Source organism: Sminthopsis crassicaudata, chromosome 4, assembly GCF_048593235.1.
Source record: "Sminthopsis crassicaudata isolate SCR6 chromosome 4, ASM4859323v1, whole genome shotgun sequence".
Classification (NCBI taxonomy): Eukaryota; Metazoa; Chordata; class Mammalia; order Dasyuromorphia; family Dasyuridae; genus Sminthopsis; species Sminthopsis crassicaudata.
Window position 1 is genome coordinate 431,257,310 of NC_133620.1, and position 14,669 is coordinate 431,271,978.

The 14,669-nt window shown below is 39.7% G+C and overlaps 2 protein-coding genes across 2 annotated transcripts in view; one reads left to right on the plus strand and one right to left on the minus strand.

The window, feature by feature from the left end:
* Positions 1–9,782, minus strand: part of ST7L (suppression of tumorigenicity 7 like) — an 85,523-nt gene extending 75,741 nt beyond the window's left edge. Inside the window, 4 exon segments of the mRNA XM_074263069.1 lie at positions 3,684–3,720; positions 3,722–3,847; positions 7,093–7,175; positions 9,504–9,782. Coding sequence (XP_074119170.1) covers positions 3,684–3,720; positions 3,722–3,847; positions 7,093–7,175; positions 9,504–9,708 — 451 coding nt within the window. The 5' untranslated portion in view covers positions 9,709–9,782.
* A 440-nt stretch (positions 9,783–10,222) lies between these two features.
* Positions 10,223–14,669, plus strand: part of CAPZA1 (capping actin protein of muscle Z-line subunit alpha 1) — a 40,403-nt gene continuing 35,956 nt past the window's right edge. The window contains exon 1 of the mRNA XM_074263073.1: positions 10,223–10,370. Coding sequence (XP_074119174.1) covers positions 10,332–10,370 — 39 coding nt within the window. The 5' untranslated portion in view covers positions 10,223–10,331. The remainder of the gene's footprint in view (positions 10,371–14,669) is intronic.

The following is a 14,669-nucleotide window of genomic DNA, read 5'->3' on the forward strand; positions in this document are numbered from 1 at the left end:
AAGAATTATATTATCTTTGTGGTACAAAAAGAAAGCAGTAAAACCAATAATCCCCAAATCATCTATATCAGGTGACAGAATATACATCACCTTTCACATGCCCCAATGAATTTTTTCTAATTATGTCTGGTTTATATTAATAACAGCGAAGAACAAAGACAATGTATTTTTTAATATATCAAAGCAAGTCTAGATTTAAAAGTCAACTATGCATAACCGAATCCTGCAGCTCCCCTACAGAAAGTAGAGGAGGCCAGAGCAATGATGGTGGGGTAATAGAAAGCAATACTGTGTAGCTCTTCTTCACAAACTCCTCCTTAATAGATTTACAAAGTCCAGATGGAGAAATCCAGAAAGAGCCTCCATGAGTCCTTTGTCAAGAATAGCTTTGAGGTCTGTGCTCACCAGGGACAGGCCTGGGTAAGCACTCCAGCACCCAGGGAGGGGCTCCAAGGCCCAGACCACTGAGGCCCTTACAGGTGTCCTCTCCATGACCCATAGTCACAAATCCAGGCTGGAGTGAAAAGGGGACCTGCCCATGGCAGTGGCATTCCCATTCCTGCACAGGCAGGTCGTGGGTGGTGGATGGAGAAACAAAGAAGCTCAGAATCCAGCAGGATCCCCAGAGAGCCAGCCTGCAGAAGAAAAAGTAAGGAGGAAAACCCAGAGCAGAGGGGAGCCTACCATTCAGTCACTCTGATCCAACAGAGCTTTCCAGCTGGCTCACGGATGCCAAGTCCAACAACAGCTAATCCTGCACAGTTTCAGGCTAGAGAAGAGCCATCACATTTGACCCTGATAAAAAACCTTAGGGAACAGATCCCCACTGTGTTAGAATAAAACAACACTCCCTACCCAAGAAAGTAGCAACAAGACCAACCTAGACCTCTCCAGAAATACCACAGAAACCCATCCTAAGATCTCATTCAAAGTCAGGAAGGGAGTTGAAAAAAGGGCAATCAAAAAAGAAATTAATCATAATGAGCTATGATGATGAATGCTCAGGACACAATGACTTCAAAATATCAATAAGCATGTCTCAGAGAAAAAAATGCTTTGGGCACAAATTCAATTAGAATTCCTAGAAAAGATGAATTAAGAGTTTTAAATGAGTTTAAAATATTTTTATAAATGGAATGATAGAGTTGAAGAAAAAAAAACTAGAAAAGAAATAAGAACTGTGGAAGAAAAAAATGGAAAGGATTAACAGCTTGCGAAAACAATACAAAACCTTGCCCAAGCAACAAAACTCCCTGAAAATTACAATAGACCAAATGAAATCAACAACTCCATTAGCCAACAGGAAATAGTAAAACAGAGTCAAGAGATTGAAAAAAAAGAAAAAATAGAAAATATCGCATAACAAAAATAACTGACCTAGAAAACAGATCAAGGAGAAAAATAAAAATTTTAAGAAACATTGAACTGTAAATCTTATAAGCAAACAAAAAGAACCTAAGCATTATATTTCAAGAAATCAAAAAACAAAATTGTCTATCTAAAAACCAGAAGGTAAAGTAAAAAAAAAAAAAAAAAAAAAAAGAATCCACCTCCTGAAATAAAAGAAACCCCAAAAAGAAAACTCCCATGTACATCATGACTAAGATCCAGACCTTCCAGGTTAAAAAAAAAAAAAAAAACAAAAAAAAACTGCTGCCAGCAATTAAAAAGTAAGAATTTAAGTACTAAGGATCCAAAGTCAGGATCACACACAAGACAGCTGTTACAACTATAAAGGAACAGAGAGAACGTGGAATACAATGTTCCAGAAAGCTAAGGATTTGAGCTTACAGTCAAGAATAACTCACCCATCAAAACTGTGTATATTACTACAGGGAAGGAAATGGGCCTTTAATGAAATAGAGGACTTCCAAGCTCCTGATTTAAAAAACTAGAGCTTCAGAGAAACTAAGGACAAACAGAAATGAAGATAAACATGAAAAGATAAACATGAATGAACAACGATAAAGGACTAAATAAAGATACACGACTAACAATTGAACATAGGAAGATGACACATGTATCTCTTTTAAGAGATTCAAACTGACAAAGCCAAGGAGTGGTTCTGTGGTATGTGATTCTAAGAATGAAAAGAGAAGAAAATGGATACGGAGGGATGGGTTGAAGAGGGAAAGGAGTGAGTGGGAAGAAGGGAACATAATCAGAGTGAACAAATTAGTGTTTGTCCCTCATTTTCAGAGAGACCAATGATACTACAGGTGATCCTTGACTTGTGCATCCAATGGATTTAGTAAGGCAAGATGGCACAAAGGTGTCCGTCTCACTCTCTCTTCCAGCAACCTAAATCCAGCAGCAGGGAAAAGTTAGGAAGCCTGATGCTGGGCAGCGGATGACTTTGCCACCTTCAACGACTAACCAAGCTCTAAGCTCTTAGCTTGCCTGCTCCAGCCCAAGGTCCAGGGAGCCAACTGGTTTCATCTCCCATTCCACAGGGGATGTCTTCTCATGCTGGAGGAGATTCCTCCCCCCCAATTCTATGACAGGTTTGAGGCTTCTAAATTATCCTAACCCAGTTTAGCCCACTGGCTTAGGTTTCCTGAGGCTGCTCAGTGCCAGAGGGGAGAGCAGGAACTCCCAAAGGGCAACAGGGAGCTTGGAAAAGAGCTCTTGCAAGCCTTTGCCCCAGAGGGGCTGGTGCTCTCTACCTATACAAAAGGGAGAAGAAGCTGGACACCTGAACCTCACTCTCACCTGAACTGGTCAATGAAGGAAGAACTAGGTACAGAAATACTTTTTACTGAAAGGTGAAATCAAAGAGAAAGGGGAAAAGGAGGAGTAGGAATTAAAGGGAAGGTAGGTTAAAGTAGGGATTAGTCCTAGGCAAAACAAATTCTAAGGCTATACAAAAATGTATTATGGCTTACTTTGAGGTGACAAGAAATGAGAACCTGAGAGAGTCCTTGTCCACTGGAGAATGAACAATTTATGGTATATAAATGAGATGGAATATTATGATGCTGAACTCTAATCACTAACCTTATTAATAACCAACCAGAATTCCATGGGATTAATGATGAAACATGCTACTAATCTCTTGAAAGAGAGTGTAGAATGAGACAAGTATGTTTTAGGAAGTAGCCAATGTGGAAATTTGTTTTGACTACATATGTTTGTACAATGGGTTTTGTTTTTCGTGTATTCACAATAGGAGAGAAGGGAGAGCTTGGTATAGGATTGTGAGAAGACTCTTAGAAAATTAAAACAAACAAAACTATATATGCACATAGATACATATATGCATACATGTGTGTACACACACACACACACACACACATATGCATGCAAACGTGTGTGTAAAAAGAAAAACTGGAAACTGATCAGCACACTGACCAAGCAAAAATCCTGAGGACTCAAGATGAAATATGCTGTCCATCTCCTAACAGGCCTAAGGAATTCCGTGAAGATTGAGATATATTGTTCAAATGTGGCCAATGAGAAAATTTTTTTTTGTTCAATAAAGCATACTTTTAATAGGGGTTTTGTTTTAATTTCTTCCTCAAAGTGGGGAAAAGGCAAATGAGAGGGAGAGAAGACTGGTCTGTATTTGAAAAATAAAATAAAATATAATTTAAAAAAATAAAAACTAAAGAAAGTAAGAAAAAAAGGTACTTGCCTATTTTATATATATATTTTTTTTAATCAAGATTAGACAGATTAGTCACCTGACAAATTTTGCCTATTGGTATCAGCTTCCCTGCCGACCAGAAGGAGAACCTGGCTCTGGAACATTATTCTCTGTCCCTCCAATGAGTGGCCGCAAATGGCTTATAGATACTTGCTCAATAAATGATGTACCATACTTGCGGAAGTACCACCATTCAAATATCTGTAACAAACAGAAAACAGTACTTAAGCCAGATTCGGTCACACCACACACACACCACACACACACACACACACACACACACAGTCAAATTGAACTTTTTAAAAAGATGTTTGTATTTAGGTCAGTATTTTAAGCCAGTTTTTGTTCTAAAACCAAAGTCAAATACAGCATCTCCCAATAAAGTATACTAAACAAAGAAATAATTCCTTTTCTATAATTAACATCAGGTTTTAGATAAACTCAACTTAATCCAGAAGATAAATAATCTATGAAAACTTCAAAAACAATTAAGTTATATTTATTTTCTCCAAAATTTATTGTGAATTATTTAAAATCCAACACTTATTTTATACTGTACTATTAGTAGTACATAAAGATTAAAAATGAAATAATACTGAAACACCTGAGTTATTTAAAGCAAGCACAAATTCAGAACAGTTGAAGTTCCACATTGAACATATTCATAAAATGTAGTAGTCACTACTTTCCTATTTCTATTGGATAACAAAAGCAACAAATTGAAATCCAAAGCAAAAATCTGCAGGCGATTCTTTATACTGCAATGGTAAAATGACCTTTATTCTAAAAATGGTCAAACTAATTCTATCAAATTACACCCTTCTCCTTCTCCCCCCCAAAGATTTAACAGAAAGAGATCAAAGTCAGAGCTCCTAGATTTAAATCCCAACTCTGCTATTTTGTGACCTCTACCAAGTTATAACTTTCTTGGCTTCTGTCTTCAACTGCAAAAGGAGGTATACTAGATGACTTCTCAGTGTCTTCTAGCTCTAAATCTATGATCCTCTATATATCTAAATGCTTGAAGGATCTATGATTTCTTTATCATAGGGAACTCCAAGCATGGTAACTCCCTTCACTTTCAAATGGCAATTAGTCTATAACTTAGTAAATAAATCATAAAAAGATGCTTGAGGCCCACACAGCTAATCAATATCAGAGCCTGGTCTTCTTAAATTCAAGGTCAATATTCCATGAACTATTTTGCTATCTTGCCATAGATTCTACTTAAGTCATTTTAAATGACCAGTTTTTTACATCTTGAGTACAAAATGTATTTATATATGACATATATATATGTACATATATATATATGAGGCTCTTATATAAATTTCTTTCAAATAACCAACTGAAAAGACATTCTTTTTTGAAGTTTTATTTAAAACATAAAACCTACCTAAAATCAAAATCACAACCATTTCTTAAACTTTAGATGTAACCATATACATCTCAAACAGATAGATCATGCCTGAAAAAATAAAATCTTCCAAAACTTCAATAATTTTTTTTGCTTTAGTATGCATTATGACAAATATATTAGACAAATTCTAGGTTTAAACTCTTAACTTTCAGCACTCTATAAATGAATTTATATAAACATAACTCCCCATCATCCTTATAGCCCAGACTAGAAAACTAAGTATCACCTTTGACTATTCTTTCTTGCTCATCAGCCATATCCAACTACTTGCAAGTATTGTCAGTTCTCCTTCTAAAACATCCTCTATATCCATCCCTTGTTCTCTATTAATCTGATAACCATCCAAATTCAGGCTCTAGTTATCTCTTGCAAAGAATTCTAAAATAATCTACTAAATAGTCTCCCAGGCTTCTTCTCCATTTCAGTTTTCAGAAAGCTATCAAAAATAATCATCCTAACGTGTAAGACTGTGTCCAAAACACCACTATCTAAAAATATTCAATAATATTTCCACTGCTTAGGAAATAACAAACTATTTAGCCTAACATTTAAGGTATCCTGCACCCTAGATTCATTTCACATACCCATATTTCAACCAGGTAGAACTACTAGGTATTCCCCAACCTCATGCCGTTTTCTTTGCATTAGGCCTTTGCTTCTTGTCCTGCATGCCTGTAATATTCTCTTTCTTCACCCTAGGAAAATCCTGGTTTTCTTTCAAGTCCAGCTCAGGGGTCACCTCCCCTGGAGCCTTTCTGGATTCCTTCTCCCCAAGGGATCTCTTCCTTCTTAAATTTCTTAAAGCATTTTGTCAAGACTTTTCTTTATTATACCATGTAACACACTTATTTATCTCTGTAGCCCAACTAGTAAGCAAGACTGGGTGAAGATCTGGAATTCAGGTTGGCTCCCTTTCTGTTACCATACCACAGTTGTTTCATGCTGAAATGGCTTAATTCTATTTTTATTCCTACTGAAACAACGGGGCATTTTATCTCTGAATTATCTCTGAATGTGGAACCAGTTTAGTCTTCCTAAGAAATAGGATAAAACTTCTTTAAAAGAGAGAATGTTTTACTAATAAAAATTGTTCATGAGACATGAAAACTTAAATATGATTGCTTCAAAGTCAGGAAAAACATTGTTCTTTACGAAATGAACTACTGATGAGTTTTTGTTTTTTTCCCAACAAGTACATTATAAAATATTGGACCCTACTGCTCTTTAATTACTCCCAGTGTAGCAATTATCAGTGTAGTAATACTACAATGGTATTATATTTTTTCATAACCTAACTCAAAATATATAAATACAAGAAATTAAATACATTATCATATATTGAATACTAATTTTAAAAATGTAGAATGAAAGTTAAAGATACTATAGAAACCTTACTTGACTTTTTCATGTATAAAAACCCACTAATTTTGGGAACAACCTTTAACTGTATTTCATACATAGCTAGAATAGAAGAAAATAAGTTTAATTCTGAATAAGACCATGTTTTTATTTAAAGCTATCATGGAAAGTTTATTTAAATTTCTTTCTTTTGCATATTAAAAACCCATTGGTTTCAGGTACAACCTTTAGATATATTTTATGCTTGCCTAGAATGTTAAGCTATGAATAAGACTTACAAATAATTTCATTTTGAGGCTTATAATTCATACTTAGCTTTCACCCTGGATTCCTTAAATAATAAAAAAAAAAAAAAAAGCACAAAAATAAATCAAAAGTAATCCATTTCTTATGACTAGTTTTTCACTTTAATTCAATGGTCAGTACACACTGAAGTTACTATCAAGCATTTGTTACAGCTAAACAAGCACTACTATTTCTATTACAGCTGGAGAGCACCACCTAGAGAGGAGAAGTAAGAACGAAGAGTTCACTAACATAAGCATGCTATCCTTGTACTTCTTCAGATATTTATTTACATTCACAATTTACTTCCCAATCATCCGTTTTTCAAGATTTACACTAATGAATCCACAACATGAATGAAAAAAATATATAAACTACTTACAAATATAAGTCCAGATATTAGAGATGACGTCCCTGTTAGTGCCACATAGAATTTTGGAGTCAAAGAATTTAAAAATGTTGTCACTGCAATGAGAAAATAATGTTCAAGTGAAAAAAAAAAATCAATTTCTGAGATATTTAATTAGGATGAAAGCAAATATATATAAGAAGGAGTCAATGATGCAGATAAATCTCATTTAAAAACTGCAAATCCCAAAAAGATTACTTGAAGCCAACAACTTCCATTGTTATTACTTCTTATGCAGAATTAAAAGATAATCTTCTTAGAATTTTATGTTACTAATCTGTGAAATTCCAAGAAGCATTACAAAATCAGTAAAGCCTTGCTTTTGTGAAGGAAAGGAATAACCTCTTAGTCATATCCAATTATATTTACTTTTCTAAGTGGATGGAGAGCTAACCAAACTTCTCTCAAGGCTTTACCGAAGACACCACGTCACTTCTTACTTGTTTTGTCCAGGTAAAGATTTATTTTTTCTTTCTTTTTTTTTTTTTTTTTCCTGAGGCTGGAGTTAAGTGACTTGCCCAGGGTCACACAGCTAAGGATTTATTTTTTCAAAAGAAATTTGCTAGAAAATGGGAGGGCATGAATCAGAAACCATTCATCCTGAGCAAGTCTTTTTGGGATACTATTTAGAGAATCAAAACAACTCAATAATAGATGTAACAGAAAGAGCTCTGAGGATGATTTTGGCCATTGGTTCTGTCCTAAATAAATATTTACACCAGGAAACTGCTTTTCTTACTCTAAATTTTAAGGAAATTTTGAAAAATTAAAAATCAATTATAATACGTAAAATGGAGGATGGATAGATAAAAAGAGGGATGGAAATTTGTCCTCAGCGAATACTGCAAACACTGAGTGATGAGTGCAGCAAAAGGAACAGATAAGAGAAGTGACTTTTTTCATGTTTTGGCTGCATTTCAGAACAAGGTTTGCTAGACTCATTGTGGTTGAACTGCCCAGGATAAGTAGTAATAAAGATTGGGCAGGACCCTCAGGAAAAGGAACATTCTATTTTCCACTTCGTGCTTCACCGCGGTGAGAAGGGCCAGGCTCCTCAGGGGCAGCCTTGTTTCTAATGTTCTGTGTGCTGTCCCACCTCCTCCACCTCAACCCAGACCCAGTGCCCGCTACTTGATCTTCACCATTATCTTCTTTTCATTTTACTTTCATATTCTACTTTTATTACAATTTATGCTTTATTATAAATTATACCCTATCTATAAAGGCAAAAGGAACATCCCTCTTCTTTGTATGGCCACAGTTTCGGATTTAATGCTAGGAAGCCCTGGCGGTGAAATTCTCTCAGCAGCTTGTCAGTTTCGGAGAGCTCCTAGGAGAATGCCTTGGGCGGGGTTTCATAGGCGGCCCGCTGCCTCTCAAAACAGCTCCTTCCAAAGCGAGCATGAAGGCCCACGCTGGTGTGCATGAGAAAATGAGGCAGAGAAATGAACCAGCCTTCAAAGTCACTGAGGCGGAAGTGTCCGAACCCGCTTCTCTCTCTGCAAGCCCAGGGAAGGATGCTCATGGTCTATCTACCGAATGGACTTATGGACAATTTTTTGTGGCCGTGGAATCAAACTCAAAAAGGGGGGGAGAGGGGATCCTAATCCATGAAGATCCTAAAACGCGGCGTTATGATTCTTTATTGTGTTTTTATCGACTTGATTAAATATCCCAGTATCTTAATCTGTCCGGACGCAGGGGAGTGCGGCCAGTCTGACATTTCTGGCTTAGTAAATCTCATCGTTTCGAGCCCTATCCCAACCAGGAGAGGAAGAAAAAATGAGATTTTTGCTGATTATTAAAAAAAATAATAATAATAATGTTTAAGAGAACAGAACATCTAGCTATAGATGCAATGCAATCATTTGTACCCAAAGTTTTAAACTTAAATTTAGGCTTTAAAACGGGTAAAAGATTCTTTTGGAACAGTTCTTTATTAAGCGGACGCTACGAGCAAGGTGTTGGGGATGTAAAAGTCAAAGAATACCAATACAGTAAAGTTTCTGTCCAACCGGCATTGATGCCCGGGACTGCGAGATCTCCCAGCGTCCCACTCTGTGAAATGGGGTGGCGGGTCCTGAGGGGAGGCCAGAGCAAGCCCAGCCCTCCGCTACCGGGGTTAAAGGGCTTGGGGCGGGGGAGGGGGGGAAGGTCGGTAATTAAGGGTAAGCGCCTCTCCAGAGCTCCACTCTCAGAAGAGGAACCGGCGCGGCTGAGCTCCAGCTCACGTAGGACAAACAGCTGGAGAAAAGAAGAAAGGAAGGGAACGCTTCTCCCCCCCCCTCCCCCTCCCCTTTTCCTCCCCGCCCACGTCCCGGGACCTAGGGGCCCCGCGCCCGCCCTCCTCCCCGGGCCCCCGCCTCTGGGCCGCGGCCTCTCACCCGCCGCCAGGTTCTCACACAGCCTCAGGGGCACCCTTAAAGCGTAGAGCAGCCCCAGGCCGGCCACGACCCACAGCGAGACGCCGGCCCCTGCTAGCCCGGCCCGCAAGCGCTGGGCCCAGCCCGCGCACGAGCCCCGGCCCTCGGGAGGGGGAGGAGTGGGCGCCGTCGAGGCTGCCGCCGCACCGCCGCCGCCGTCCGCCATCTTGCAGGTCCCGCGGACGCTCTGCCGGGAGGAGGCGGAGGCGGCGGCGGGAATCCTGGGATAGCGGCGGACCTGAAGGCAGTTCGGACCATGATGAGGCACCTTAGAAAACCCGGGAAAGACGAAATATGCCCTCCCTTCCGGCCCCGGATCCTCGGGGAGGGGCTGGGGGGAAGAACTGTTCTCGGACGGGACTGGAATCATAGTCCATTCTGGAGAGTTGGTTATCATTACTCGAGGCTGTGCCGAGGCTGAATCCCCATGGTCGCTCCCCTCCCCCACTCCTCCCCTAACGGTTCCTAAGAGTCGGGGAATTAAGCCATACTCTGGGCACAGCGGGAGCAATCACTGCTACCCGGCGCTCCCAGCCTCTGCACCGTTATGAGAAGGGCCAAGGCCCATCATGGTAGTCAGTGCAAGGGCGAGAAAATGAATGGCTAGAGAACCTCCCGAAACAAGCATGGCCTTCCGAGCCTCTTCCGTTCAGTGCCCTTAGCGGACATGGCGCAGCGGCGGACTGGGTTTCCGGGAGCTTTCCCCACCCCCCGCCTCGGGTTCAGTCATCCCGCTTCCTTCCCGGCCTGCTTCGCGCGAGCCTCCGGGCTGGGCCAGAGCAGCCCAAGATGGCCGACTTCGAGGATCGGGTGTCGGATGAGGAGAAGGTAGGGACCGGACCGCCCTTCGCCTCCCCCCACTTTCCCCCGGCGACTCGCTAGGATAGGGGTTCGGCCCGGCTGGATTGGGGCCTTGAGGGGAGCCCCCAGGAAAAAAGGCCTGCGCTGGGCAGGGCCCTTGGGGCGTGCGGCACTTGGGGCGCGCACCTTGTCCGACTTCTCCCCAGAGGGTTTCCAGCCGCCTCCCAGTGGCCCCAGTTCCTCATTCCTCCCGTCGGGTCCGAACCTCTGCCCCTCCCCGGGGCCACGTATCCGCAGCCTCCAGAGAGCCGTGGGTCTCCCTGCTGAATACTATCCGTGAGCTTCTTTTTAAAATGGGGGGGAGGGAACAAGTCGCGACTTGTCGCGACATGACACTTCTCTCTTCCCCCACCCCCTTTCTCGTTTTCTCCTCTCCCCATGACCCCACTCTACTCCCCAAGTTACAGGCGTGACAGGGACTGTGGCAGGGCGAGTCACTTCCTGGTCTGGGTGGCCTCCTTTTATTTATTTATTTTTCTTTTTTTCCGCCCCTCCTTTCTCTGGAAGGACTGAGACTGTCCGGACTCCACCTCGACTGGGCGAGGCTGCGGGTGCCTGCCCTCAGGGAGCCCCGGTCGGCCTCTGCTCTCCCCCTTGCTCCCCACCGGGAGTCGGGCTCTGCCCTCTGGGAGCTGGCTCCGGACCTGGCTCCCGAGCATCTCCCGTAGGGCTCTTCGGGCTGGGTCGCAGAGCCGGCAGCAAGGGTCTGTTTGGACTGGGCCGGTGCCCTGTATCCGGAGCCCCTCCCTCTGGCTCGGCTGCTGAAATGAGCTTCGAGAACCGTTTGGGAAATCGTAGAGAAATTTACTAGACTGTGAGGCCGGCAGACTGGCGGGGTGGGGGGAGAGCTTCCAGGCTGGTCCAGTTTTCCCGATTTAGGGTCCGCAGCTTTTTTAGGTTGGGTTTCACGGACGGACTCCCACATGCTTTTCAGGAATAGAAGTTGATTTGATGCTGGAAGACCTAAATCGTTCACTTATTTTGAAGTACAAGTCATTAATTAGAATTTTTCCAGTCCCCAAACAATGGCCAACTTAACGTTTTGAAGTAAGAATTACAATAGAATTTCCGTGCATCAAAGGATTTGGACTTGCTGGATTCTGTTAAATGACTTTGGATATATTATACATATAGATTACCATCTGTTAATTATTTTTAAGAGAATGATTTATAAGAACATAAAGCAGAGAAATAGCTTGTTGTGTAGAATTATTACATAAGTGGGTTGACAAATGTTTAATGCCATTTAGTTGATAAAATATCACAATCTCATGAGTTGGAAGCCAATTAATCCAACTTATACTTGAGCAGAATCCCTTCTATAGTGTACCAATAAATGTTTATCGTGCCAGTTCTGGAATGTCTATGGTGATAGTGAATCCACAATCCCATTTACTTTAGGATAGTTTTAATTATTAGGAAATTTTTCCTTACATGGAGAGTAAATTTACTTCTTTGTAATTTCCCCAAATTGCACCTCTGCTTATTGGGGTCAAGCAAAACTATTGCCATTTCTCATCTAAGAGTTATCTTTCAAATACTTGAAGACAGCCAGGTCCCCTCTTCTTCTCCCTGTAGTTTTCTCTAAGCTAAAGAAATAGTCACAGAGTCACAGCTCTTATTGAGTTTGAAGTCTGTTTTTTTTTTTTGTTTGTTTGTTTTTTTTCCTGAGGTAATTGGGGTTAAGTGACTTGCCCAGAGTCACACAGCTAGGAAGTGCTCAGTGTCTGAGGTCAGATTTGAACTCAGGTCCTCCTGACTTCAGGGCTGGTGCTCCGAGCCACCTAGCTGCCCCCAGTTTGAAGTCTTATAAAACTTCAGGTCTTTTTTCCTAAGAATTGGCATCTATCAATGCCTCCTTTGTCTTGTATTTGTAAAGTTGATTTATTGAATTCAAGTGCAAAATTTTGCATTTATCCCTAATGTTAGGTTCAATCCTGGTCAGTCCTGTAACTCTAAAATAAGTAGAAATGACTTTCAGATTAATTATGATATATACCCTTCCATTGGTGTAGGTAATTGAGAAGTTAATACTAAGGTTCCTTTCTAACAAATCAGTATTGTAATATCCGGGCTAGCTTTCTGGAGGTCCTCATGACAGGCCTTGGTCTCAAGCAGGATAGTCAGAATAGAGTCTAAAATCTTTATTGTCTCCTTCACAGTCTGTTCATTCTGACTCAGCCCCCAGTTCTTTTAAATACCCTATTACAATTACATCATTACAGTATACTGAGTATATGCCGACTAGAGTGGTTATATCATTATATCATACTAGATACATGTGAACTAGAGAACAATTAATTCCATTGAGTTAACACCTTGTTTCAAATATACTTCTCCAGAGTTCTAGCCCTTTACAAGTGTGATTTTGGTCTAGTTTTGTTTTGCTTTATTTTTTTTTTTTTATGCGAACACATTGCTAGCAGACATCTGGCTTTCACACTTCCCCCTTCCCCAACTCAGTTTTCAAGATTTTTTTGGAAATATTTCATTTTGTTATGTGACTAGATTAGGAGATTTTTTTCCCCCTCTTTCATATGAGTACATTGGAATTTTGGAGATGGTAAGAAATAAAGGATTTTACTCATTTGCAGAATAATAACTATTGCCATCAGGCGGAGTGTTTTACATAGAAGTTCTCAAAAAATATTTGTAGATTGAGCTATAAAGACCCCAAAGCCTTTTCTCACCACATAATATATACATATATGGTATACCATAAGGAATTTTATTATGTAAAATGACTATTAGTAATAACTATTTTCCCCACATCAACACTATTGAGGAAGGTAGATAAGAGGCTTCGAACACAAGTTTTAATATCAGTTCCTTAATCATAGAATCTTTGATAGGTATTTGTCTTTCTCACCAAAGCCTAGCACAGGTTTTGTTTGTAACATAGTAGGCATTCACTAAACTCTTGTTAGTCTTAAGTTTTATGCAAAAGAGAACTGAAGCTTAAGACTAAACTTAACTAAAAAGATTAAGGAACTTTACCTACAACTGCCTGTTCTTGGAACTGGGATTTGATTGAAATGATTTCCATTAAACTCACTTCACTGACTAGAAGAAATATTGCAGGGCACACTTTGTAATTAATTAGATAAACAAAGCATTCTTTTTAGGGCTTATGAAAATAATTTTGTAGACTAGTAGTACACCTTGATGTATCAGAAAGAACCAGTCTTGAAGTCAAAAGAACCAAGATAAAGTCACAAACTTTACTAACTGTAGGTAGTTAGGTAATTCATTGAATAGAAACCTGGACCCGGAGGCAGGAAAACCTGAGTTTAAATCCAGCTTCAGACACTTAATAGCTGTGGGATCCTGGGAAATTCCCTTAACTTCTTTATTCCTCAGTTTCCTCATTTGTAAAATGGGGATAATAAAATAGCACCTCCCTCCTGCTATCTACAGTGTGATCTTCAAATATCAGAGCCTCCTAAGTGAATGTGATACCTGTCTTACCTAATGTTGTGGCCCTATGCTACCAGTCAGAAGTCAACATTTACCAAGGATTACCATGTATCAGGTTCACTGTGTGAATCATTACTAAATAAGTAAATTTTTTAGTTTTGCTCAGTTAAAATAGGCATAATTCTTTCCTGACATAAAACACGTATCTGTGGCCCCACTGTAATCAGTCATGCTCATTTTAACACTTTCTTTCTTTCTGTTTTTAATTATTCTTAGTCCAATGAATTAGATATTAAGAAAATATTGTTTTGGTTACTATGTTTATGGTTATGGATGTTTTAAGGTTGAGAAAAAAAATTAGGATTCTTTAAATTAGATTTTAGTCTTCTCTCCTTCACAGTAGTGATGTTATTAAAAATATATATTTTTTAAAAAGCTAAAAATTTGGAACCCTTAATTTGTTTTCCAGTTTTTTGCAGGAAAATCTGAGTTTTCTGCTGTTTCCTCTTTTGAATTGTGACCTTATGTACATTTTGGTTTGGCAGAGGTCGTAAACAGAAATGGTTTAAGAGGGTTTTTGTTTCTGGTTTTGGCATGAGTTTTTGGAAGAATATTTTATTGTCTTTTGATATCACATTTATTTTCAGAGAGTTCTCTCTCTGCCCCTCTTCTATCAGCAAACCTCCCCTTGACAATTTAGCAAAAGTAGGGGTTGGTTTTTGTAACAATAATATTGAGTGTGTTTTTTTATTATTTTTAGTCTTTACGTAATTTGAATTTTTTCTGAAATAAATACTATTTTTCTAAAGAGATGTAACTTGAGATTTATTGGTTGATAGAAACTTCTTA